Here is a 25,593-nt window from a genome sequence, read left to right as displayed (position 1 = left end):
GAAAAGTCACAGGTTCTCATCTTCACGCATTTTAGTGTTTCAAGCTTTGTTAGGCATTTTCATTCAAAAATGTTATGAATTCCTCTTAAGGAATTAAGGGTGCAAGACTTGACTAACAGAAAAGCCCATTAAATGAAAGAGTTAGGTGCTAAATGTAGATCTCTTAGTGTAATGTTCATTGTAGTTACTCTTCACACAAGGTTCTCTCAACAGTACAGCATATGGGCTTATATACTTGATGTGATATGGTTCTGTGAATGAAAATAAACCTCATTGTATAGAGGAGCCAAACAACCAAAGTGAATCTCGTGTGTCATTGGCTGAGTCATCCTTGGCACACTGATCCAAAACATTGATATTAAAGAAAGCCCAGTGTAGCTTTACTGTCTGTGACAGATGACCCCTTTTACAATGATAAGCTCTGAAAGAGTTCATGGAAAAGTAATTTCCGTCATGTTGTACATTGATAGGCAACTGAAGCCACAGCTGGCTTGAACATATAGCTGATCCCTGCCGGAGACTATCATTCATAACTGTCACACTCAAACTCTGTTGTATTTTTATGGCTGCCCTTTACTCCGTTTCACTTTGCGTTTCCCAACACTCCAGAGCAGAATAACGGAAAAGAAAAATTTAAGACCAATACCACCATAAATTTGGCAAAGCCTGGCAATCGGTTCAGGGGTTTCACGTCTTAGAGCAAGCTGAACCGCAGCCGTCTCATTGATACACATTTTCCATTGCATTCCGTCCTGTCGTCCTCAGTAAATCCATCTTCACATCTCCTCTCCCTAGCTGCAATCCTTCTTTTTTAATTGCACATCCGCGCCTCCTCATCATCCTTCTTTTTCCATCCTGCTTCTCATCTGTTCTCTTTTCCCTCTTGGCCTGCGGCTAGGTCTGACTATTCCCTGAGACCCTGACACTTAGGTTATCCTTTACAATGCAGACAATAACAAAAAGTAATTGCTTTGGTATCAGACATGAAGTCACCATACTATGTGGCTTTCCTGCAGCTGGCAGTCTTCATCACTCAGTTTATATAATGCTACAGTTAAACAGTCAAACACGAGCAGCTAGATCGCTGACGTTGAGAAAATAAACTTTTTAAAAAGCCATACTTTTACATTCACATAAATACTGCATTGCAAACAAAAACACACTTTAAAAATGAATTCTTTGTCAATATTTCTCGTGAAAAGTTCAATTAATTGTTTTATTTATCAATGCTTTGTCCCTGACTGACTGTGCCACTTGTAGTGTAGCTGAGTGATAAACATATGCAGCTCTTTCAAACTTCTGAGCCACCATTAATTTGAACAACACAACTTTCTAGATGCCAGCTTCCATCAGTGCCATGGGAAATGAAAATGCTACTTCTGACTGGTCACAGCAGCGGTGGAAATGAGCACTGCTTGTGGTTTGCTTTGGAGCCTTGTCGCTGTATGCCTTTAAAGCAGCTTCTGAAATCCCTGTCTGCTCTCAAGCTGCTAAGTCAAAGATTTCCTCCCAAGACTTAGAGTCAGTGTGAAGCGGTCCTGTAATGACCTAAGGAAAAGATGAAAACAAACCCTGAAGGAATAATGTTACAATAGTTTTCATGTTGCCAGAGCGGCAGGTCAAACAAAAAATACACACTTATGATCTGCTTTGATTGACAAACAGTAAGTGTTAAATGGTTCGCAGTGAGTGACCCAAACATAAAAAAGCAGTTGGTGTACAGCAATTGCCTGAAAAGATATTAATGCGATCAGAGGAGATAGTCAGAGTGGTTCTACCACAGTCATTAAAACCTAAAAACTAAGACCCAATTGAAGTACATTACATTGTTTTACTGTTCATGTTGAATGGCTAGTCAAGAAAAGAATTTAAGCGTTCAGTCCACACGGGCTCGACAAAATGGTAGTGTATTAGTGGACCAGTGGGTGGATGTCTCATCTTTTCATATGAACACACTGAAATGTCACTGGCGATGTCCACCATCATAGTTAACCTTATTTTTACTTTCAAAATGAGTTGTGGCCAAAGAGCAGGTTTACTGTCAAATAAGGTCATTGAACTCAAAAACACTGGAATTTTTTTTTTTTTTTTTTGCGGTCATCAAATGCAGCCTAAAGTTTACTTGCAGCCAACAAATTGAAACGTGTAATGCTATGAAATGACTGTGGATGAGAGCCTTGGGCACTGTAGATTCTATTCTAAAGAACTGTTACGGCGGTTAGAGATCAAGTTTACTACTCAAAGTAGCCTCGTGTAAATCTGTGGACTGTTGTTCCAGAGAAGCACAGACGTCTGCAAAGCATTCATTTCATTATATCACGTTGCACAGCACACAGTCAAATCAATAAAACAGCATCCATGATTCAAGAATTGTTTGCTCACAGCAGAGTAGTGATGGGGATTTTAAACGGCATTAGTGGGGTTTAGAGTCCTATCCACTATGCCACAAGCAACACTTGCTTTGCAATAGTCCAATACTAACAAAACTAAAACAATATCATCTTGCAACTCCAAAACACAGAACAGAAACAGAATGCCGTTTCCAGTCATTCACTTGAAAGTTTATTTTAGTTTGGTGCTCTGAGTGTATTGTGTTTTAGAAAGCAAAGTTTTATATAAATATATTCTTTGCTCATTCTGAATGCAGTATCGTGCATGAGCACCAGCAGCAGCTCGAGGCATGGAACTCCATGTGGAGTTCCCTTGACCCATTCTCAACATTTCCTGAGTTTCATTTCATTTTGCAAACAGACTGACAGACAAAACATCACGTTGTTTGTGAAAATTATATATAAACTGGTTGTCATCAGTAAAAGATGAGGCTTGAAAAAAAATCATCCAGTCAAAGCATTCAGAAGGCTGCAAAAAAAATGGGTGAGACAACAGGAAGAAGTGAGGCACTTCTGAAGAGCTGGAGGTCAAACCAACAATTGGCTTGGCTCTGCTGTTTACATTTTATAACATCCTGCCTTTCCTGTAGCAGTATGCCAAAGGATATATGGTACAAGACAATTTAACCTTTACCTGTGTATCTGTTTTGTACCGAGCTTTTTTCCCTGAACGGTAAAAGATTACAGACTCCAGATCTGGGCCAACATATGTATCACTGGCATAATACATGTGCCAAATTGCAGAATACATGTGTCTTGTTTTTTTTAAATTTGATAAACACTTATGTCCCATGCTGTCCTCATTTATACTGTGATTGTATCTTAGCCAGACCCCGGAAACATAGACTCAACAGGATGATGTCACCGACGTGTGTCTGCCTCTAACATCTGCATTCAATATTTGGATTCTTAAAGGAGTATAACTTTTTTGGCCATGTGCCACCCCTATGCGGTTTAGGTCAAGAAGTTGCGAGTCTGAGTTGGCTATTGCTTCGAGACAGTAGGTCTCACTGGGGGTATTGTGTGGCGGAGCAACGGTCTGATTCAGCTGTTCGTATTGTAGCTCAAGTCGAGGGACTGGCAGGATTAGGAGCAAAGATTACACAACAATTTTCCTACTGTTACGTCAGTGTCTCTGGCCTCTGGACAGTCGCTGTTGGCCAAAGGAGGCTCTGGGTTTCCCATGCAAAAGCTGTGTGGTCTATTTAGTCACGTCATTACTAGGACAGTCGCACATCTCACATTTGATTTAATCTGACTCTTTGTTTCACTTGTCATAAATCATGCCACCCTCACCTTTGCGTACAAAATACTCACTGAATGTTTTCAGCAGCCTCCCCTCTAAGGAGAATCCTGCCAAAGAAGTAAAATGTAAAGTGGCAACGTGTTTTGATTGATAATGATTCTAATGAATTTGTTGTTTAGAATTTCAGAATTGAATCCTTACACAAAAAGAACTTTGACCCAGTACGTGTCTGTTTGTGTATTTACAGGAGTTGTCTAGCTGTGGCTGGAACAAGAAGGAGAAACACAGTTCTGCTCCCAATGTCGTGGCCTTCACCCGCAGATTCAACCAAGTGAGCTTTGAATCATTAGTGTTTTCAATACCTTGAAAATCATTCCAGTGATACACATTTTAACAGTGTGTCGCTTTGTAAAAAAGTCCTGGTGAAACTTAATGGCTTTGAGTATCTGATATATAACATCTGTCTTTCCCACCGTGTTGCTCAACATACTTCTTTGGAAATGCCCTTAAACTTAATAATAATTTTGTGATTTTCTGTGTGTGTGTAAGTTCGGTAGCAGTGGTCTTTAATGTGTACGGTAACAAACTTCTATCAGTAACATGCCACTGACAAGTTAGAGGTGTCAAGAACCACAAAGTTGCCAACACAATGTGCACATTGTGCACACACGACTCATAACTTTGTTTAACAACCACGAAGTAGCAGAGCGCCGTTGTGTGAATGGTGTTTTTATTTTCCACTTTTGATTAGTCCGATGGATCTCAATGAAAACGTGTAATGAAAATTTGTCAAGCCCTATTAGTCACTCTTGTCTTTGTTTCCACCCACAAAACACAAGTAGCAAAAATTTAGCATCATGTCGTTCTGAAGTATTTTCCATTGGCATTCAGAAGTGAACATATTGTACAGATGTTCAGCTCAAAGGGAACTTTCCCCTTGAATTGCATGTGTGTGTGAGTGTTAGTCATCAACGTTAGATCTAATTCCTTCTTCTTGCCTCATAAAAGCCTGTCTCTTTATGACATGCTGTTCTAATATGAACGTAACAACATGTTGCAGTGGAAACTTTTGTCCAAGGAGTGCAGTCTTCTGCCCAATAGTAGATTTTTATGTTCAAGGGTTTAATGGGCAAGTCACACAAAATTCACACGTGTCAAATGTCTTCTTGTTAGTATAGACAAAAGACAAGTCTGATGAGTTGAAAGAAATCCAGATTGCTACAATTTGAACAGAGTAATTTAATGCATGAACCTATGTGATTTATTTATTTTTATCATGCGAGTTTTTGGTAGCTTGATTATTGTGCAGTGTAGTAATCTCGACATCTGTTAAAGTCGAGTAAATCGGTAAATGCTGTTGATGGAATTCATTTGATGACTTGGTGCTCCTTACTTGCAAAACACTCCAACAAACGCTGCAAAGTTAATGCAAAGTTTGTAGCTCGAGTATATGGCCGTGAACACAAAGTACAGACATCTGTGGTCCCAGGAAGTCTTGTAAGCCTCAGAACATTGAGTTGAGCCTCCTCTCCTGTTACCTCTTTCTTGCCCCTGGTCGTCTCCTTTCCCTCTTTCCATTCCTCCTCTCCCCGAAGCTCAAAACTGATCGATTCACTGACTTTTTGGCCAGCCGTCTCTCTCCCCACAGTAATGAATTTCCAACATCATCAAAACGCTCTGAACCCACGCATTCAGCTCCTCTCTAGGTTCATATGTTAGTAGTAATGTTTTGTGTGTTGTCCAGTGAACCTCTATTTGCGACATCAGGATTTTCCTACAACAGACGGCTTCTAATAAATTCTTTTGAAGCATCACCAGTGTGTCTATGGTTCTCGGGTCTAGACACATCTGGAAATGTGTAGATGGCAAAACTCTCCTTTTCAGCATGTCTAAAAATATGTTCTATTTGAAAGTGTCTCCTATATAGTTAATTTACATAGTTATTGGCTCTATTCAAACACTTCAATGAATCTCTGGCAATCATTTTATTGCACTGGGGTACTAATGAACTGATGTAAATATCTGATTTTCTAGAAACACTTTCTAGAAACACAGAAGCCTATTTCTATTTTAAATCCACAAAATAGTTTGGGTAACTTTACCAGAAAAACAGCGATTGTCTGCCAAATATCTCCAGTAAATTGTTGCCCCAGCAGTCTGATAGTGATTGATATTTAAGCTTTCAACCTGCTGTTTGAATTTCATTTATCCTCAAATTTATACCCAGTGTTAAATCTTAATCTTTTCTTCTTTCCATTCAGACAAGTTTCTGGGTATGTCGAGAGATTCTTCATGCACAGACATTAAAGATCAGAGCTGAGGTCTTGAGTCTTTACATTCGCACCGCCAAGGTACGTACATGACATTGCCTTTTCAGCAGTTTGCTTTTACTCCGTGAACTTGTCTTTTACTTTTCACTCTCTTCCTGACAGAAACTGTGTGACATGAACAACCTTCATGCAGTGATGGCTGTTGTGTCCGCCCTACAAAGTGCCCCCATCTTCAGGCTTAGCAAAACGTGGGCGGTGAGTGTATTTAAATTTTTTCGTAACTAGAATGTAGAGTTAGAGCTAGAAGCCGAGTAAGTGTCAGTGAAGAGGAAGATCATCATTCACAAACCAGTTTATTAAGACCATCATACCTGTGACAAAAAAAGATGAATGTTGGTGGTAAAAAAAAAAAAACGTTGGACACAGCTGACAATGGATAGCTTTCCTGCTTTCATACAAGTTGACAACTTCACATAATCAGTGATTCCCTCTTGATCCACTGGTTAGTATTTTGTTCAGCTTCTGCTTAACTTGGTTTAAGATCGGCACACAGAGGCAAATGGATTTTCTTCATACCTTTGGCTGGGAAATGTTGAGGTTAATGTCTTCCGCTTATTAGAAGCAGGACAAGGCTTTCTTATGTCTTGGTTGGACTGCAACTGTCTTTTCAGCCAAAAAGAAATAGTCACCTGGATTCAACTATCGAGATTGGCTCCAGGTTTGTTCAGCAGCATTATGTGCCCAAAGAATGAGGTCAGTTGACTATCTCAATATACTGAATGGCCAAGTGATTCCATCTAGGGATTTCTGCTTCTCTCATAACGTGGGCATTTATCACCAAATAACTTGTGTTCAGATGTTTTAGTCTGCTCAACAAACAAAAGTAATTCTTCCCGGAGAGTTTTGTTTCCACATGCTCTACCTCTGGCAGCAGTCTGTTCACAAATAAACGTAACCAGGCGGCCAGATACTGAAGAGATTTTGAATTTCCTGCGCTCACTGGTTCATGACGATTGACTTATGACTTGACAAATAAATACAAAGCTGTCTTGACACAACAGTATGTTAATAATCATTTAAGTCACATTTCCAACCACAAACATGCATTTATTTTGGTGATAAAATATCAAATACATTTTTATAAATATCATTGTTGCCTTTTTTCCTCCAACATAGTTGTTAAGCCGGAAGGACAAGGCAACGTTTGACCGGCTGGACTTCCTGATGTCTAAAGAAGATAACTATAAGCGTCTGAGAGACTTCATCAGCAGCCAGAGCATGGTGTCGTGTATACCCTACCTAGGTAAGAGACACAAAGTTATTCACCGAAACAGACCAACACAAGTTCTGAGGTATTGTTGTCTTTATGGGAACATGTTTATGGGTTTTCCAAAGATAGTCATCTGGACAAACAAACCTTAGCGTGTCTGTTTTATGTAACAGGATATGAGATGTATTTAATTGTCCCACACCATTACCTCATAGATTATTCATTGCCTGAGTCATTTATTTTTAGTTTATCCTTTTTCTTTCTCACTAACTGTGTTTCACTTTTGGGTGGTTTCAGCTCAATTTGTTTTTCATGATGTTGGTACACCAGAATCTAAACCAATTAACAAACCTCAGATATATCTTTATCTTTTGTTTTGTAGCTATTTATTCTATGCTACCGTGATTTATTCTTTTTTGGGTGAACAACTCTAGGAGTCAAACATGTTCACCGTACACTAACTGGAGACAAACAAACGGAGGAGCCTGTTTGTTATTAAAGCAGGAGCCAAACCAATTGCTCCCCTCCTAATTTTCCATCATAGACACCTACTAATGTCTAGAGATGATGAGAAATTCAACATTGTCAAACATCACAAACGTAAGTTGTTTGTTGCCTGTGTTGTCATAGGTACAGCTGTCCTGATGTTTGTTAGGCAAAACAAATCAAACAAACCATCTATTGCTTCAGTGAGGTTTAAATTTTCTCAATATTCCCCTTTATGTGCAGTTCCAGGAAAGACTTGGAATGCCTTCAAAGGCACGTAATTAGGTTATATGTCTGTGAAATGCCTATACTCATTATGGAGAGAAGCCGCTGCAATCTTGTGCTCCTGAGAAGAGATTTGATCTCCTTCTTCAATTTAAGAAAGGTGCAGGTGAAAAACATTTTTTACAGGAGCTAACGAAGTCCTATGACATGTGTCATAGCCAACACTGACTGAACTATGCACCCCAATCTTATGTGGATAGGCTCATCCACAGCCAGAGGAGTTGTCTCCAGCAACGTCCGGGTACAAAGGCCTGAATGGAGGTTAGGGAAGTAAAACTCCTCCATGGCATCTTGTTAACAATGGTGTTCTCTCACAATCGATCACGTCAATAGCAAAACAGAAGTCAATGAGTCAGTATATTTGAGTCCTCCTGATGAAACCAAGGCACATTATGAAATATTTAAAATGTCATCCATGACACTTACAGGTATGTATCATATTTGAACTGTGGGCACTTGCTGTAAGTCAGAAAGTCAGAATGTACAGTAAAGAAAAGGTGAGTCTTTTAACAGGAACGTGTGAAAATACAGATTAAGTCGGGCCAAGTGCTATTTTCCTCAAATCTATGAACTGAAGCAACTGCATTCATGCTTTTATTCTGTTACCAATATTCTGGAAGACCTAGAGCTGAGATTCAAACTCAGTCTAATAAAAGAACTGACATTTTAGCTTTTGAATGATGCTTGCTGGCTGTCCTCATTTTGAAATCACTTCAACATTCCTGTTGGATGATCATTCACACATCAAGTGAATACCAAATAACAGTGCTACAATGTGTTGGTGGAAGCTTTTGGCAAATGTCTGTATATTGGTTCTCTTTGTTTGAATTCTTCAGTACTTTTATTACTTTCATCTTCTATCGCGTCTTCCGTCCGTGTTATTCCTGCTTTAGGAAAACAGTTTGAGAGAAAGAGGCTTATGTTTGTTGAAGCAGAGCTGAATTAGTATGAGACTGTCCGTCTCTCAACCCTGACCTGTTATTAGGCATCGCAGTCACAGTCCGCTCCTGTCTGTGCTCACCACAGCACCAGCCTGTTAAATGCTCAGATGGACCTACTCATTTTCAAGAGTTAATCATTTAAGGACAAAGAGGCTACAGAATCCTGGCCCCACCATGGAACAAGGCACTCCCTTTAAAATGTTTTCTCAACCCCTAATGTTTTCCTCTAGTCTGTGTAGGTCCTTCACTATGTTTCAGTGGTCCTGTATTAGGGACGCAATTTTAGCTGTGTAATCAGTTTTTATACTGTAAAGAAATACAATATACACAAATGTGTATTTTTTCCATCCATTTTCCAGTCAGGTTTCAAATCAGTCAGACTGCAATAACAAATCTGACTGTCTGATTTAATCTGATTTGTCAACAAGTTACAACCATACTAAAAGTACTTTGTTCTTCAATGAGCAAGAGTTGGTTATGATCTGCTCCTGAATGAATCTATTATGACCAGAGCAGTCGTTTTACCATCTGTGTCACTTACGGCTCCACAGAGAGGAATATCGGGTTGGGAACCATATTTTTACGGTGTATAACAGAAAAAGAAAAACAATTTGGAATGCTCTTCAGTCTGAGGTTGAGAAAATATGTTGTGGATATTTCTTACTCTTGCATCACCCTTTTTTTTTTTGTTCTTTTAACCTTGAAGGATCAAAGTAAACTGCTTCAGTAAAGCCATGGTCATAAGAAAATATGAGCATGATAGATTGCTAACACATTGTTCTTGTTCAAGTGTGTAATTATGTGTGTAATACTGATACTACGATACTACTGATAATACGTCATTTATTTTCCGAGTAACATTGAAACTGTTTCCTCATACAGCTGTTCTATCTTGACTGTTTGAAATAGTTTTAGTAGTGGGTGTTTCTTCTCCATCATTCGTTGAGAAAATGATTTCCCTCTTTCCCTCTTAAGTTCATTATCACTCTAGAATACTCAAATTGAGATTTCATCAGCTCTGACGTGCAAACTTCATCTGCAGCATACTGACATGTTGTGCTCCATGCTACTCTTGAAGGAAACCATATCTACCATTGTGGTTTAAATAATATTGTTTATTGGATGATAAATTAAAACATATTTCTCAATTCATGAAACCTTTTGGGTATTTTTGTTGCCCCTGTAATTTATAAGGTAGAATAAGACTAACATATTAATACTATGCTAAATAATAAACCGCTAATAACAAAACCATCTATAAATACACTGATAAATAACAAACAATGACAGAGTGGAATACATTGAAAACACCTGGCCTGAGTAGATTTATGCCACTTAAATTATCCACCGCAAACAAATTCTATGTATAAAATATATACAAAAATATATTTACATGACGGCACAATTCTGTATTGCAGATTTAATCAATTGTCATTTGCTATTGGAAGTTTTCAAAACTGACACATACAAAGAAAACAAACAAACGTCAGCAACTCTTATATTATCTATTGATATGAATTTGAACACTTCTCTTTAAAGACATGATGACATGTAGATGTATTTAGCTGCTTGAAAACATTCAATATTTTACATCAGTGTTAATTTCCCTTTGTTTACCCTTGAGTAACACTTTATTGCACACAGACTGGTTCGAGAGGTTGAAGAACCATCACAGTCCAGATTCAATTTTGAATGTGTGTTTTTTCATGTTTGTGAACTGGTTTGTCTCGGCTTAATCTTTGGGACACATAACTTTCCAGATGACCTTGGTGCTTTTTGGCCAGCAAAACAAACAAATCAAAACATGCCTTATCCAACTTAAAAAAGGCACAGATGATTTATATCCATTCTTCATTTGCCTCTATGCTCAGTGGTGTGAAGTGATGAGTCTTTGGCTCTTTCCCGGCAACTGACAAACGTTTAGTCAATTGGTCGTATCATCAGACGCACTGACTTGAGTGAGTAAAAGCCTCCACCATATTCCGCCCAGAAGATTCCGTCTTGAAATTTGCTGCGGTACACACCACCACTGTACCACACACCATTCAGGTTGGTCTGACCACACGCGTTGTACCACCATCCACCCTTGTGGAAGTGGGCGCAATTACCTGATAAGGATTCACACAATTAGTTACAGACCAAATAAAATGATGATGACATATCTGTACCTGAAAAAGCATCCTTGTCTCGATCTAGGGTTGTGAACTGTTTGCCGTTGTGGCTACTGAAGGAATCTCCAGCATTGCCTTGGTAGGTTCCCAGCCGCAGTCGATAACCCTCACTCTCCGCCTCCAGACGAAAGCTGCTGTACTCGGCATACACTTTCTTTCCAGTCCAATCCTCCAATTCCACCATGAGCTTGTAGTCCCGCTGTTTCCCTAGGTTGTAGATGTTCTCCAGGCCTAGCCAGTGTTCACCATCTATGTTTCCAAAACCTTTCTAGTGCGTAGGAAAAGAGCAATGGATAATAATGAATACACAATTTTCCATAGTGGTCAAAAGTATAGGCTTATGTAATGATGAGCTGCTTATTCAATTGATATCACTGTCCTGGCCAATTTTATTTCATCTAAGCTCTCACTTGGTAGTTTTTACATCAATGCAGTGTTAGAGAGTGACAAATGTGTTCCGTGTTAATATCAAGGGCTGTTTGCTATTCCTGTTGTTGCAAGCACAGGGGTCGAATGGTGGTTTTGATATGAATAGTATGAAGAGCTGAACTGTATGTGAGTATGTTTGTCTCTGGATGTGTTTCTTGGCTTGGACTACTGTGTAAGAAAACTGAGTTCGTTAACATTGGAAGAGAATGTGTCAAATGCCTCAAAATGAACTGGGAAGGTAACAGGTGAGAATTTTGTGTGGTGTGTCTTTTTCTTTTCTTCTAAGTTTAAACACAATCTTTATGAAGTCTCTTTGACTTACTTTATAGTTTTCCCAATTGCGAAAGAAATTCACTGAGCCATCTTTTCTTCTTTGCAACACAGTCCATCCTCCGTTGTCAAGGCCATGTTCACACCAGGCCTGGATCAGTCTGTCACTACTGTCAGTCTTCAGGAGATACATTCCACTGGTTGTGTGACCAGCTAGTCGCACCTCATAACAATCTTTGAAAGGACCTGTGGTTGGAAAATCGGTTATGGGATGTACATATGGGACCATGACAAATTCTGACAATGGTTATGAATACAGCTTAATTTCATAAGCTTCACCTAAGAAACCTTAACTCCCTTTTCCATGAAAGGTTCCAAAAACATTCCCTGGCTAGTGTTGAAATACATATGGTCCCTCTGCCCAGTCATTTGTTTTCCCCTCTATCCCTTCCCAGCAGGACCTCCAAAAGGGCTAGCCACGTGAGACCTCTTATAGATAATAGGACTGTCTAAACATTGGACTTAAGTAGTTGCAGATCTCTTGTGGAAAACAAAGTTCTTCACCTAATTTTTATGTTGCAAGTGTTGAAAATGTGTTGACTCTGTCATTTACCTTTTCATTGGGAAAGGTGCAAAGTAATTTATACTCCCACTGTAAAAGTAAAAATATTGTATTTTTGCAGTCTTGTGACAGAAGTTTAGTTTGACGTGGCACAACTGTTTATCGTTTTCAATGCTAGGATTCTTAAGGAAGAAAATAAAGGAATCCAGAATGTCAAATAAAACAGAGGGATTTTAAAGTTTAGTTTTTGCATTAAAAGGTGAGTAGCAAAAGATTAAAAATATTTTCCCAGTAGTTGTGTACCGTGTTCTGTGAGGCAAGCGCAGTTGTTGGAAACACTACAAAAGTTATGTGTAACAGTTGGTGCGTGTGAGCCTAACAGCAATTTGGAATAAATTACTTGGACAGTACTGCCAAGAAAAGTGCCAAGGAAAACATAGCTGTTGGTGCCCAACGAAAATCAACTGTAGCATGAAATTGCGGTGAATTTATTAAATCGTCTGTAGTTAAATCTTTTTGTTCTGGCTAATGACATAAGTGGCTGTTTATGATCATTTATTGTTCCCCTTCTAACTCGCACAACTTTGTCTCTCTGTTATCATTACACAATACATTTTTAAAAATATCACTTACATCGGCAGTAAATAATGTCTTACCGTCTGATGTGAGAGTTCCCTGTGGGGGTGGAGGGTCAATCCCAAAAGGGCTTGCTGTGGGAGAATTCATGCGGGATCCCCTGGAGATGGCTCTCTTATTACTGTCACGCTGAATCTCATTGGTGAAACGGTTGTTTACTGGAATGTTTTGTGGTACTACCTGCACCAGTGGAGGACCGACTGGCAGCTCACCACGTCCTAGAGTTCTTAGACACTGTTCCTCAAGTGCAGAGATAAGGACTGACTGGTTGTTGACGACTCCAGCCATTGTTGCAAATCGAGTTTCCAGCTCCTTGTATCTTGAAGCCAGCCGCATCATCTCAGATGTCACATTGAGGACCCGATTTTCCAGCTGGGCAAGCTCCAGAGAGTTGTCTCTTTTCCTGATGATCTCATGCAACAGCTGCATATAGAGCTGGGTCACCCTCGAGTTCATGTTCCTGCTCTCCTTCCTGAGTAGCTTCATCTCATTGACTAAGTTACCATCAACATCCACCACCAGCTGTAGTGTCTCAATCTCTCGTCTCTGTTTGTTGAGCACATCCCGCACATCTGAAATGTCCATGCGGGTCACTCTATCCTTGTCGGGCTCTGGACCTGTGGTGCTGGCACATATGGGACCTAGAAATAGTAGTCAGGTCAGAATGAACCTTCGAGGATTCTCAGAATGCATTCATATTAACCTGTGATCCTTTCCTCTGGGACAAGAAAGGTGTATGAACACCTTTTTGCATCGGGATCCATAGGAGCTCTTTTAGTCCTGTGGAGCAACGGCTCTTTGGTCCTTCGGGCTTCCCTGGAGTTCTTGCAGTAACTTTCCTGCCAGAGTGAGAGGCAGATCAGTGTGAAGAGACTCCACATCAGCCCCTGCATTGCTGCTGGAATTTTATGTGGATGGATGAACACCTTACAGCAGGCCCACCAACTAGCTTTCCCTGGAAAGATACAAAGACTTTTCAGAAACAGACTCTTGGCAGAAATGAGGAAAAAAAACAAGTTGTATAAACCCTAGTGGAATTGGTGTTGATCAAAACATCTATAATGCTGTTTAATTAGTCACTTCCAATTGAAGTTCTTTCTAAAAGATATCTCGGTGTGCGTAGATGTCACTTAATAAATTGTCACAGATTTGTTTAGATTAGATATATGGGTATATTTCACGTTCGGCTGGCAGGGCAGATGCTAGCTTTGTGTGGTGTGTAGTTTCCATGCTGACAAACACTCCTTCCAGCCACCCCAACCCCTTTTTTTGCGGTGCAGGGTGTATTCTTACCGATCGATGTAGTGACTGTATTTCTTTGTGGATTATCTATGGTTATTGTCCAACGCACTCCAGAAATTCTGTTCCCCAGTATTAAGATGAAGTCTTTCGGGAGTCCAGAAGCCTGGTACCGAATCATATGTAGCTACTCAGTTCTTGTTCTTGGCTATATAGATTCTCTGCCGCCCAGTTTGTAATACGACAAGACAGTTGTACAAGGTTCCCTAAACGTTTTAACCACTTCAAGATTTTCCACTTTTCTCAGTAGCTGCTCGAACTATGATTTTGTTTTGTACCTCAAATTAAAACCCACACAATTCCATCTGAATGTAGTGAGATAACCCAAATATCTACAGAAATGAATAACTATAATATCTACAATGCATCATTGTTGTGTTTAAGTGGTTGTAAGTATTTGAACGTATACGTGGTGTGGCTAGTAGAATCATGATTTTACCTACTTTACCATTATACCACTGTCTGAATATGTAACTACTGAATCGGCTGGTTGTCTTGAAGACAACCAGCTTCTTCAGAACTTCTTCAGCAGCTGGATCATCTCAACAGCATCATATCCATCATTGTGTGAATAGGTGTTTACACAGTGAGCCCCAGTCATTTTCTAAATTCATCCTTCTCTACTCCTCCAAGGGGTAAGGACAAACACATGACAGTGCTGGTCATCTATCAGCTATCACTTGCCTCATTGCCTTGTATTTTCTTTCCACCCTTTGTCCATTCACTGCTTGCTGTGCTGGATGTTTGGTGTCCTCCTAAGCACCGCAGGCCAAGCCTCTTTTTTTTGAACCATAGGCTATCAAAGGCATTCCAGTTGAGGAGTTCACCCGTGTGTGCGACTGATGCAGGCTTCAAAGTATTTTTTGTTGCCACAACAAACCAACAAGAAGCATAGTTGAATCTTTAGAGGCTAGAATGCTGTTAGACAAAAATGTATGTCTCAATGCAACACTGTGCTTTCAGACCAACATGACCTGGTGATATAGAAAATGTAATTCTTGAGGAGTATTCTCATATATACAATCTAAGGAACAGCTAAGGCAGTGAGGAGTAAACAGCAAAACAGGCTGTTTGTAGGAACTTTGTGCCACTGTTATATTTTTCACTGTCTATGACAGTGGCTTTCCCTTTTCCACCCCTACATTTACTGTCATTTATTGTGTTTTTCTCATGTGCAAAGTCAACAAACCTAACATGCAAAGCCAAGAAGACAGTGCTGTTAATCATGTGTGCCTGAAAAACGTATGGAGTTGTCTAGCCTAGCTCAATGGGTTCTGGTTGCGTCCTCAGCAAGGTATTTTAAGGTTGTCAACATGTACTCACATTAAAATGTGAGAAGTCAAACTGAAAGTGGCTGCTTTGAACAAAAATAGATGATAGTAAATTATTCTCATCTGTTATTTCATTAGAAGTGACCTGGAGTGTCTACAAACGGGAGCAAAACAAAGACTAAGGGTGTAATGGTCAGCACTGCAACTGTGCATACTTCAATAGAATATTAATGTATTATGATTATTGTTGATCCTCACGAAGTTAACCGTTATGTCATTCAGACGACAGACATGACTTGACAAGTCCTCGCAGTTGGCTGTGTCTGTCAGTCTAGATTCTTTGCCTGGGTGTAGTATTCATTTTTTAAATGCAAACAAAATCATCAATAATTAATGCGTCAAATATGAAAAATCATCTTTAAATGACATGAACTGCCTCCAGTGTGTGGCCATTGTCAACACTGAGTTTCATTATCAGTCACTGACGCAGTCCCCCAATAACACATGGACTTGATTAAAAGCGCTAACAGTGAAATTACTAACAGCTTTGACACAGCCGTGCAAAAGGCTTTTAGCTACTGAATAAAACAGAACGCAAGTGAGGGTTGAATGTAAATGATGTGTTGTCTTCCACATCATTATCCAAGTTGCATAATGAAGGGTCATGATAGTTTTCATTTTAAGTAGACTGTTTCACACTTCTTGCTGAAAATCCCCAGTAAATCCTGAAAATGCCGTACTTTGATGCATGTCTTCCAATCCGCCTCATAATCTGTTTTGTTTTTAATTTATATAAGTTCATTACTTGTCGGCAAGTGTTTGAGAATGTCCACTGTGTTAAATGCCTGTAACTACACTCTAAAATAAGTGTTTAACAATTGGAGCTTGTCGTCCCATTTTGGGAGTTTGTACTGTAGTTGCTAAACAATAACTTTTAACTTTTTAAGAATGTTTTGTTCTTGTAACTACAGTGCTATACTGCCTACGCTTATTGCATTGTAGTTATAGCACCAATGATTGATGAGCTATAAACTGCGACAACAAAATGATTGGCTGGTGTATCAGACTGTTAATTCCTGGATTATTAGTTTTGTTTTGTTTGTGTTACTAGCTAATCCATGGTGAGATACAGAAAAAAGTCTATACTGTTTAAAAAATGTAATCCAGATCAACATTTTTGCTTTATATTATGGTTTCTTTGTGGTTTGTTCAACCTAGATGAAAGTGGGTACATTTGAATTGAAAAGCACTGGGCTTGAGAATTATGTGGTCAGAAAGACATCAAACCAAGAATTAGCCAGTGAAATGTTTGGATCCTCCTGCTCTCTGACTGTCTCCCCAACGATGAGTAAAACCTAGAAGGAGCGCCCCGAAACCCCTGAGGCCCACACAGCCCCCATCTGTTTTCCCTCTTCTGGGTGAAATTTAAAACATGGTGGCTGATGTTGGGGTCAGAGGTCTATATGTGGGATTAGGGTGCTGCACCACCCTTCCTCGACCTGGCCCCCACCCATCTGCTCCAGCAATCAATCGCTCTTTGTGGGAAAACCATTTTCCCTGCCTTCCTTCTCTTTCAGCCCAGCACACACACTTAAAGACAGACACATGCAGGTCTTGTGCTTGGGGTTTCCTGAAGGACAAGGTTCATATAAGGCCTTCCCTCTCTATCCATCATTGTAGAGATAAGGACCTGTGAGTGCCTCTTCCATCACTCGATGACCTCTGCTGTCTAAGCACCATGCCTCTCTGATCAAAAACATAACTTCCGCCATTTCCCCGTTACACTCTCCTTATAGTCGCAACTAATCCATGACTTTACTGGTGTTATTTTGACAGATGAGATAAAGCACATGCACATGCTTTTCTCTTTGAGTAAAGCTGTAAAGATACATCGCAAGTTTCTGTCTTTTATTAGAAAGGAGCCAGAGGGGACTTGGGGAAGAATGGGAAGCCAGGAGAAATGTGATGTAAAAGTTTCCTATTTTCTTACTTTCTACTTTCTTTCTAAAAACTGTGCTCGGATCTGTCCTGTGTCATGAAGCTCATTTCAGTGCCAACACCAACAGGTGTTTGAAGTCTTTTCCCATTTGCTTCGTTTCATGCCTCTCCCCTCTTCTTTGGCTGACCCTCTCATCCCTGCAATGACCTGTCTGTCCAACTGTGAACAAGCTCTCATTAGAAGGATTGTGAATAAGCCTCAGACCTCTGCCATAAACAGGACTTGTTCAACCACTGAACTGCACCTTTACTGCAAAAGATTAACTCAACGTTGTCCTGTAATTCTTGTAGTTAATTGTTGCTGCCATTAAATCCCACAACTTTTGATCTGCTGTGCGGAAGTTGTGAGACACAATTCTTGTGTGTCTGATGTCTTATCTCAGTGCGTGCTTTTATATGTGGCCCATTCCAGATAACATCAGCTGTCTGGCATCCGCCATGAGTCCACACTTAGCCCTGGGTGTAGAAAAAGTAATGCTGTACCACATGGATATCACATGGAAGAGTTAAATTCTGATGCTGGTTTAAATCGGGGATCAATCTTGAAAGGAAGATCTGAGACCTTCTACATTGTCCTGGAAGTTTAAAGGCTTTAATAAGGCAACATGTTAAAGAAGCTATCTGCTGTGACCTAATGCTGGTGTTTCAAGAAATCCTTTGTTTCACTGAGGTTTGCTGGATTTGACCCTGTGTTGTTTGTTTGCGTAGTACAAGTATAAAACTCAGGCCCAAGACCTTGTGCTGCTTCATGGAATGTAATGAATGTTGGTAAAGCAGCTGTTCCTCACTGATGTATTTTTTTATTAGTTATTGTGAGATAGAAGTGCCGTGATTCTCTGTTTCAAGGAATGCTGTTCGCAAGCCTTATAATGAAAACTGACTTCAATGGCATTCCTGTTGCGATGGTCATTTGTGTCAGTTAAGTGCAGATAAATCTCCATTTACGTAGTTTAGTTTTAGTTCAGTCGTATTCCCACACTCTTATACCTTTTATTATATATGCTGGGTATTGTCATTTACTACATCTGAAAATAAGAAAATGTTGGATTAACTGTTGAAATGCAATAGTTTCTGAAAAAACTTTGACTTGTGTGAGTGGCTAAATTTCAGTGGGATGAGGCGACTCAGATTGCTCTCTGTTTCTCTCTTTGTGGGCATTTTCATCATCCCCAGATGTGGTTTGGAAACAACTAGTGTATTTCCTGCTACCAAACCATGGAATAAATAAAGACGACCATTGGTAGCTTGGAAGTGCAGCAGATTGATGCCATTACTCCTCAAAGGGATTTCTGTCATGCTGTGAGGTTGTAGCTAAAGTGTTTAGTGTCGATCAGCCTGTCAGGGTTGAGGATACAGGTCAAGTAACTCTGCGATGTACCATCACTCCTCTTTTCCGCAAGGTGACTTGAGCTCTATGGAATGGTCTTCTTTCCTTTTGGGGCTTTAACCGACGTCTTGTCAAGATTGATGCTTTAATGACATCCAAATGGAGTAAAATGCCTTTGGGAAAGACATTGCTTATATGGTCCTAGGTTTGGTCATAGTAGCTTGGTTTCAGTGGGTAGTAGTACTGAATGTGCCAAGACAAGCCAACTAACATATCTGTCTATAGGCTCTCCATCAACATGGTCTGCCTCAAATATTGTGCTGTAGTTCGCCTACTTTTGCTTCCTATTTTATGCTTTCATCAAGCTGTGTTGCATATTTACTCCTGACCATGCATTTAATGCTATAAATAAGTGAGAATGTATCCCAGTAAAGGAAGTTGCACCATCTCCCACCATGTACTGTATTCTTGTGCAAGGCTACAGAGGAAAGCCAAAGAAGCGTTCCTAAACGTTTCTGTCTGAAGCCAGAGCTTCCAGTCACGAAAAGTCCTAACCTCTCAGCCGGAGCTCTCACAGCTGGCCAGACACACACGCACGCACGCACACACACACACACACATGCACGGCTCTAACACACATCACCATTCCTACACTCAGAACAAAAAGTGGGTCACAGGCAACATTTACCTTTGTTAGCTGCAGGTGGAGTGTGTGTCTTGCTGTTATAGGTTCACGTGTGTGCTGTGGTGTGCCTTCACCAAGCAGCAACGCCCAGGTCTCATCTCTTGCTTTTTATCCTCTGTTTTTGTGTCCACATAAAGTAATTCAGCTCTGTAAATGAAATGTAGAAAAAGGCTGTCTTCCCTCAGATGTTCTCCTCAGTGTGGACTCAGCTGTCCTGGCCCCTGGGCGCTGGCATGATTCAACAGCCGGCCACTTTAGCAGACTGAACTCTGGTGACTGATGCATTGAGTTTTTCTCAAAGGATGGGGGAGACCAGGAATGGGAGGGAAGGGGGAAGTGAGGGGAGGAGGATGAAGAAGTCAGAACAGGAGATTGCATTTTCCCTCTGTTTTCTTTGCGTTAGCCCATCCTACACTGATGTCATTACAAAGAACGATTGAGCTTTCGCTTTAAAAGCTTTACTTCAGGCTTATTCTTGTAAATGACATTAAGTCTGATTCAGATGTTTACTTGACTCGTTATTCATTTTGTTTCCACTGTTATGACCATTTAAGTGCTTAATCCTTGCTAGTTCATTCCCAAAACAACTTTGGCCCTTCCCTCTGCTTCAGTGATGTTACAGGCCGATTATAATGCTGTTGAAATTTCAACAACTTCCTGTGGAGTCTCGGCTGAAATGCGTGAGAGCAGAGAACAGAGGCTGCCAGCCAGGGAAAAAAAATGTTTTGGAGCGGTCTCGGCTCCAGGTGGAGTCTGCTCACTTCTCATCAGCCTTGTCATTTACTTTGTCAGCCAAAAGAAAAATCAGATGAGTCAGTCGTAGCACTCAAAGTGTTTGCTTTGCTGTTGAAATCTGTTTTGACAAAGTCAAAATCCTAATTTCATAGTCCACAATGTGACGCTCACGGATTCACTTTTAGATGTGAGAAAAAATGCTCTTACTTTGTCTGTGTGTGTTTGATGTTAATTACACTCACAGAAGATGCATGACTATATTCCAGAACCTTTGTCCCGGGCTCTTTACAAGCCTCCTCTTGTGAAAAACTACATACGCCCATATTGGCTTTACTGAATTTGTTAAGGTTAAGGTTAAGGTAAGCATACCTAAATAAGTCCTCCAAATCCTCCAGTACTGTCTGAGACCGTGCAAGGCAAGATAGCTTTAGCATGACCAAAAGCTGTTATCCCTGACATGCTGTCACAAGGTACAGCAGTTAAGCCTGCAGAATCCCTCTCGTCTGTCCCGCAGTATCCCTCGCTTTTTAACCTTGCAGCTGTTCCTCCATAGAACTGTAAACCATGCTGCTCTGATCTAGTTTCCAATCAGACTCTGTTTGGTTTGCATTCATACATAAGTTGGTTCTTTTGTGTATTGGAGCTGGTCATGGCGTCCTGTTTGTATATACTTCAGTGTTTACACTTATCTGGGAAAGAATTGGTGTCGGCTTGTCTGCTGTGCAACTTTCAACGTTCAATCCCAAGCTTGTCAGGATGGAATGTCATCCTTGTCTATGAAAAAATGAGTCTCTCACTGAGGAGTCAAAGGACCGAGTCCAGATTTATACTCCAATATGAATATTTATAATATCAGGGATTTGATTGTATATCGATGTCAGCCAAACAGAAATGAAATGTAAACTGATGAGCATTAAATGAGGATTAGTATGAAACCCTGACTTGGTCTGATATGAGGGAATCTATCATCAAAATACGCACCTCAGCATCCACAGCTGCACGACACGTGAATGAAGAATTCCAGGAAATTGGGGTGTATGATGATTTGCAGCCTTGTTTGTTCACAGTGTTTGCTTTCTAATGAGCTAAGGTTTCAGTCGGGGTATGAAAACTGTGTTCCCGTTCGTATTTAAAATAACACCCGACACAGATGGTTTTTGTCCTCATTTGGCTTCCACCATAGAACCTGACCTCTTATTGTTGGAGAGAAGAAAGAGACCTTTATCTCTTGCGTTTGGTTTTGAATTGTTCAGTCAGTTAATGGCCTCTTTTCTTCTTCATCTTACAGGGATGTACCTGTCTGACCTCACGTACATCGACTCGGCATACCCTTCCACTGGCAGCATACTGGAGAATGAACAGAGATCCAATCTGATGAATAACATTCTCAGAATCATATCGGACTTGCAGAGATCCTGTACCTATGGTAGGTCCTCACTGACATTTGTGTTATTTCATATGGCCTCTGCTGACTACATTCAACTACATTCAAAATGTAATGCTTCAGGTTTGGGCTACATGGATAGTATCGATTGTCCTATTGCAGTTGTTATGGAATATGTTCTGTTTTTCATCAAGGCTTTTGAACTTTTATGACATGTGATCAAAAAAATACCTCCAGCTGCATTTGCTGTAATGGCCTGAGAAGCACGAAGAGTCTGGAAATAAGTTTTGAGTAGTCTAGATTTTGTTTTTTAAAATAACACACTAATTTTTATTGACAGAATTGCCATGTTCTGGATAATAGGAAGGTTAAACTACTCAGGTTGATTAATAAATGTAAACGCTCTTTCTTAAACTTTGACATCATGTTCAGGCTTGAGTGTTATTTTTCTTCAGCTTCCAGTTCATTTTCCAGTTGTCCAGCTTCAGGAAAATTATTTTTGTATTCCATCAAGATTTTCTTGAAAATGTCACTGATGATGTATTTGGCCTCATTCTGAGGTGAAAATCTTGTCATTAGCTATCAGTATTAATGTGACGCTTGAATATTGTTTATAATTTCCAGATATCCAGGTGTTGCCTCACATACAGAAGTATCTCAACTCAGTCCGGTACATCGAGGAGCTGCAGAAGTTTGTGGAGGATGACAATTACAAGTAAGACAATAAGCAATGCACATTTGTGTCTAAAAGAAGTTCTGTTTCTAATCTTGGCAATGTGTGCTAACGTTCGTTTACTTTTTAGGTTGTCACAGAAAATCGAGCCAGGTACCAGCACTCCCCGAGGAAATGCATCTAAAGAGGATCTTGTCTGTGAGTCTGTCGGTTCTCGATGTCATTTCCTCACTTGGCGATTTTTGGCTCACTCCTCTTGTTTTCCAGGCCCAGAAGCATCAGCGTCCCCTCTTTGTGGCCGTAAATGTACATTAACTGGGGAAGGTACGAAGGTTCCGGCCACACCCCCCTCACCTCGAAACCTGCTGCCATATGGCCACAGGAAGTGCCACAGCTTGGGTTACAAGTGAGTTCTGCAGTCAATTAACACACTGACTGTGCAACACAGTGATTGACAGCCAACCCCCTCCTTGTGAATTTGCTAGTATAACTTTCATAGTGAGCTTGCTGCTGACAGACGTGTTAATTACTGTGTCCATCACCATGCTGTTAATATATATGTGCCTTGTGTGGCATTGACCAGAGATAAGATGGGTCATTGTTCTCATGACCCTGAACCAGTAAGTTCACTACACACTTATGTTCTAATCATTCACTGTCATTGCTGTTGTTCCTTTGAAGCAACAATCAGTTTACACTCAGGATTCTGATTCATCTGCACATTTAACACTGGAACACAGTGGCCCATTATTTTCACCGCGGGCTGGTCAACGCTTGACAATTGGAACGTGGCCCGGGGGGTATGAAGTTGCCACTTTGAACCGTCAGATAAGGCCTCTGCATGTTTGTGTGCCCACTCAGACTCACAATCTCTCCTCTTCTCGACCAGTGCCCTTATGCTCTCTGACACTGGTTGCGATGGTAACGTTTAAACATGCCTTCAAAATAGCATACAGATGCACCACAAAACCAAATATAAATATGCAAATTTTAAATCACCATATCGTGAAATCAATCAGAGCCCTGAGCTTGTTTCTCTGCAACAAGAAGGTCCCATGAGGGAGTAACGGTAGACTGCCACAAAAACATCCATATTTATTGTGTACGACTCCTGGTATTGCTCGTTAAAAGCTTCTTCTTCTTTGTCGAAGTCGTAGGCTCTTGTGTCTCTTCACAAGAGCCTTTTCCCCTGAAAAGGGGAACAGCTATTTCCTACTCATTTTGTGAGCTTGTGGGTTAAATCTTGGCTCTCATGTGACCGAGGCTTAACCGAGAGAATCCGGTCATTTTTCAAACTAGCATTTTTTTTTTAAATAAAATATTATATATATACACACACACAGAGAGACAGACAGACAGACAGAGAGAGAGACAGACAGACAGACAGACAGAGAGAGACAGACAGACAGACAGACAGACAGACAGACAGACAGACAGACAGACAGACAGACAGACAGACAGACAGACAGACAGACAGACAGACAGACAGACAGAGAGAGACACACAGAGACAGACAGAGAGAGAGAGACACACAGAGACAGACAGAGAGAGACACACAGACACAGAGACACTACATACCGCTACCGGTCCACTGCCCAGGGGTTTGGGAACACTGCTGTGACACGCCGTCCAGATTTGAACCAACAAGCTTTAAGATGCTGACTCCTGGTATCTCTTCTACTTTTTTTTTTTTACAGTTTTATTCACAAAATGAATACAGTGGAGTTCAAAAGTGCTACCTTCCCCAATGCCAGTTCTCGCCATCTGTTGGATGATAGTGTAATGGAGAGTCACAGCCCGACAAGGGGGCAAGCAGAGAGCTCAACCTTGTCTAGTGGTATTTCACTTGGTAAGTCACTACTTTCTGCCGAGTTTCGTATTCGTACATGACTCAGCTGTTAGTTGGAAATGGTGATCAGTTCATTGATAAGTGGCTCGTATCTGTTCAAAGGGAGCAGTGAGGGCTCGGAGCTCAGTGAAGAAGTGTCCTGGCCGGCTTTTGAGAGGTATGGTTACAAGCGAGCATCTTGTCAAGATTTCTCTTCATAACCTCTTTACTGAATGTTTTTGTGGACCAAAAAACAACATAATAGTGTGTTGTTAACATAGCCTTAGCCCCGCTGCTAAGGCTTCCATGCCTCACCCTCCATCCACCCTCTCAGCTTTCAGCTACGGCGCAAACATGCTCCTGCTCTTCTGGCCGCCTGCAACATATTAAATCCTTAACATTGGAAAGTGCTGTGTCCTCTGTTGCACTCAGGTCTAAACTCCAACCTGGCTCGACTATAAATGCCCACCCAGCTGCATAAACTTCCTGAATCAACGCTTTTGATTTAATCCATCAATAACTCCTCTTCTTATCGGAAGCTTCTTCATCCACTCCTAACCCACGCTGTTTAGACGGAGTGCCAACCTCGCATTGACATTGTTCCGTTCCCCATGTCCTGTTCAATCTTATCTTATTCTGAACAGGACTCGGTTCTATCACTCTTTGGGCCCGGTGACCCGTGTAGCCCGCATCCCCTACAGAGGAGTCCTAAGGCCCAGCAGGTATACTCATGCCGACCGGAACGAACCTGATCTGATCCAAACCCTTCTTATTCTATTTCATGGCCTTCAGTCGCATCAAAGGGCCACTGCGTTTTGGTGCTTGGGGTGTCATGCTTGGAAAATGTGGTTGTGGGATCCTGTGTGCTAGTACTCCAGGGTGAAATAACAAATAGGGTGATGGGAGCTGGGATTTTGTCATTTCTTTTCATTTTATGGTGCATTGTGTGACTTTTTTTGCTCTGTTGCATGTCTTCAACACTAATCTCTCTCTCACACACGCACACACACACAAACACACACACACACACACGCATTTATCCGTTGTCAGGACTTTGTGAGGATACTCACTGACATAATGATTTCACCCTTAACCTAACCATCTTAAACCAATGGCTAAACTTTACCATAACCCCGTACCAAACTTTAACCCAGCTATAGTGCTCTTGTTATTAGGAAGTCTTATTCGTCACATTAAGGGTGAAACTTTTTGGGTGAAATGTTTTATCAAGTATTGGTCCTCACAAGAATCGATGAACCAATCACCCACATGTTTGTTTCGCTATTTTTGTGAGGACATCTCATCTCATTAACATGATGCTTTCCTCTGCCTCTCACCCTTAACTTCCAAAACAAATGTCCCCACAAAGACAAACAGTCATCACAAGGATAGTGTTTTGTTAAGAAATGGTCCCCACAAAGTGCTCCCGCTCTCCCC

General features: G+C 40.7%; 2 protein-coding genes across 7 annotated transcripts in view; one reads left to right on the top strand and one right to left on the bottom strand.

Moving 5' to 3' along the window:
- Window positions 1–25,593, top strand: part of ralgps2 (Ral GEF with PH domain and SH3 binding motif 2) — a 50,733-nt gene that overhangs the window by 20,282 nt on the left and 4,858 nt on the right. For 4 of the 6 annotated variants that reach the window (XM_053863899.1, XM_053863918.1, XM_053863908.1 and 1 more), the window contains 11 exons: window positions 3,884–3,967; window positions 5,898–5,987; window positions 6,069–6,161; window positions 7,083–7,209; window positions 21,560–21,697; window positions 22,280–22,370; window positions 22,459–22,526; window positions 22,596–22,734; window positions 24,026–24,177; window positions 24,280–24,334; window positions 24,801–24,878. In XM_053863899.1, coding sequence (XP_053719874.1) covers window positions 3,884–3,967; window positions 5,898–5,987; window positions 6,069–6,161; window positions 7,083–7,209; window positions 21,560–21,697; window positions 22,280–22,370; window positions 22,459–22,526; window positions 22,596–22,734; window positions 24,026–24,177; window positions 24,280–24,334; window positions 24,801–24,878 — 1,115 coding nt within the window. The remainder of the gene's footprint in view (window positions 1–3,883; window positions 3,968–5,897; window positions 5,988–6,068; window positions 6,162–7,082; window positions 7,210–21,559; window positions 21,698–22,279; window positions 22,371–22,458; window positions 22,527–22,595; window positions 22,735–24,025; window positions 24,178–24,279; window positions 24,335–24,800; window positions 24,879–25,593) is intronic. The other 2 variants (XM_053863931.1, XM_053863941.1) reach the window with 2 other exon arrangements.
- Window positions 10,023–19,783, bottom strand: angptl1a (angiopoietin-like 1a). The gene is made up of 6 exons (XM_053863952.1): window positions 19,540–19,783; window positions 13,660–13,911; window positions 12,977–13,597; window positions 11,811–12,004; window positions 11,057–11,327; window positions 10,023–10,996 (listed from the first exon to the last, which is right to left on the bottom strand). The coding sequence occupies exons 2-6, from the start codon at window positions 13,847–13,849 to the stop codon at window positions 10,809–10,811; spliced, it is 1,464 nt and encodes a 487-aa protein (XP_053719927.1). The 5' UTR covers window positions 13,850–13,911; window positions 19,540–19,783; the 3' UTR covers window positions 10,023–10,808.

Source organism: Synchiropus splendidus, chromosome 1 (genome assembly GCF_027744825.2).
Source record: "Synchiropus splendidus isolate RoL2022-P1 chromosome 1, RoL_Sspl_1.0, whole genome shotgun sequence".
Lineage (NCBI taxonomy): Eukaryota > Metazoa > Chordata > Actinopteri > Syngnathiformes > Callionymidae > Synchiropus > Synchiropus splendidus.
This window is presented reverse-complemented; position numbering and strand designations above follow the sequence as displayed.